Below are 1,738 nucleotides of genomic sequence, written 5' to 3'. Positions count from 1 at the left end.
AAAATATATATAATGAATAAATAAAATTTAATATAAATATTTATTTTAATAATTAGTAAATTCTTCTTCACAGGAGTTTAATAAGCTTTCCATAGCTTTAACTGCGATTAAGTCTAAACTCTGCACGCTGTACCTCTACCAAGGCCCAATGACAGTGCATGTGTCACCTTATTTCAAGCAAGAACACGAAGTGATCCATGAAAAGGACCACAGCTAATAAGCTCTTGGCTCAATTTCTTGCCATTAAAGTCTCTATTTATACCCCACGATGCGGCAACACTTTCAATTAATCTATTCTCTTCTTTCTCACCTTAACCTCTTTCTGTCCCGTGGATGTGTTTGCGATTGTGGCCAAGGCCATGGCTAAATTTGTTGCTGCCTTCCTCTTGGCCCTCATTGCCATTTCAATGCTCCAAACTTTGGTAAGAAACTTTCTTCTTCCCATCTTGAGCAAGAAAATAGGAAAACGCAAAACAAGAAAAGCAAAGATAAGAAGGAAGAAATTAATTTTTTTCACTTTAATTTTGTGTTCTTGAAGGTTATGTCATCTCATGGGCATGGAGGTCACCACTATGACAACCAAGTGAGCTATTTTTACTTCTCTCTTATGCTTAGCAAATAATGCAGGTGTTTAGATTCAGGAAATGATATTTTCTTACCTTTTCGTGGTATGATTTCAGAGGCGCTATGGACCAGGGAGTCTCCAGAGATACCGTAAGCACCTAAATTCTTGTTCTTTAATTCTAAATCTCTCTTATTTTCTTTCCTTTTCCTCCAAACGACCAAAGATTTTACATAGAAAGTCCCTTTTCTGTTTTCAGAGTTCACACACTTTCAAGATCTAAATAATGACTGATGCACCTCAACTGGCTTTTGACTGTAGGTCATTTTCTAGAAATTAATCCTTTCAACAAGCAGTATTGATGATCTTTTGCTTCTTTTTTGAATGACCAGAATGCCCATCACAATGCTCGAGGAGGTGCAGCAAGACCCAATACCATAAGCCATGCATGTTCTTCTGTCAGAAGTGCTGCAGAAAGTGCCTGTGTGTGCCTCCAGGGTATTATGGGAATAAAGCTGTTTGCCCTTGCTACAACAACTGGAAGACCAAGGAGGGAGGACCCAAGTGCCCTTGAACCAAATCTCTAATTCCTATTACTACTACAATTGTTAGTGCCGTGGTCTTAAATTATCAATGCCATACCATTGTAGTAGTTCTGCTAACTATATATATACTGTGCTTTCTTCCTCATATGGTGGGTTTTGTGATTTCAAGTCACTCCTTGAGGATCTCAGAGTGGCTAATTTATTATTTATGTTATCAATGAATTCTATAATACTTATGCAAGATTGCAAATTGGGGTGGGCGATACTCATTATGCCAATCATATAATTACTATATGTGGGACAAATTAGCCGGTAAAGTTCTTTAAAGTTTTCAACAATTTCTCAATGAAATCTTACAATATCTCCTCCTATTTGTTAGCGACTGACGAGTAATGATTAATTGTAGAGGGTAGTGGTAGAATGTCAAAATATCCATTTATTCTCTTTTTATATCTTGAATATGAAAATTTATTTAATTAAAGTAATTATTATATTTATAATAAATATACTTTAATAAATAATTATGATTAATTATTATAATAAAATCGTTATATATATAATTATTATATTTTAAAATTTTTTCTTAAATTTGATTTTTTATATATATTTTTTATAACTTGTTGGATCGAAT

The 1,738-nt window shown here is 33.9% G+C and overlaps 1 protein-coding gene across 1 annotated transcript; it reads left to right on the top strand.

Annotated features, from left to right (window-relative positions):
- The first annotated feature begins 269 nt into the window (after positions 1-269).
- Positions 270-1,339, top strand: LOC110651389 (gibberellin-regulated protein 4-like). Its single transcript, XM_021806714.2, has 4 exons — positions 270-422; positions 539-583; positions 681-714; positions 955-1,339. Exons 1-4 carry the CDS (start codon positions 360-362, stop codon positions 1,134-1,136), a joined length of 324 nt encoding a protein of 107 aa, XP_021662406.2. The 5' UTR covers positions 270-359; the 3' UTR covers positions 1,137-1,339.
- The last annotated feature ends 399 nt before the right edge of the window (positions 1,340-1,738 follow it).

Source organism: Hevea brasiliensis, chromosome 9 (assembly GCF_030052815.1).
Source record: "Hevea brasiliensis isolate MT/VB/25A 57/8 chromosome 9, ASM3005281v1, whole genome shotgun sequence".
In the NCBI taxonomy this organism is placed as follows: domain Eukaryota; kingdom Viridiplantae; phylum Streptophyta; class Magnoliopsida; order Malpighiales; family Euphorbiaceae; genus Hevea; species Hevea brasiliensis.
The sequence above is the reverse complement of the archived record's forward strand: the minus strand, read 5'-3'. Positions and strand labels throughout refer to the sequence as shown.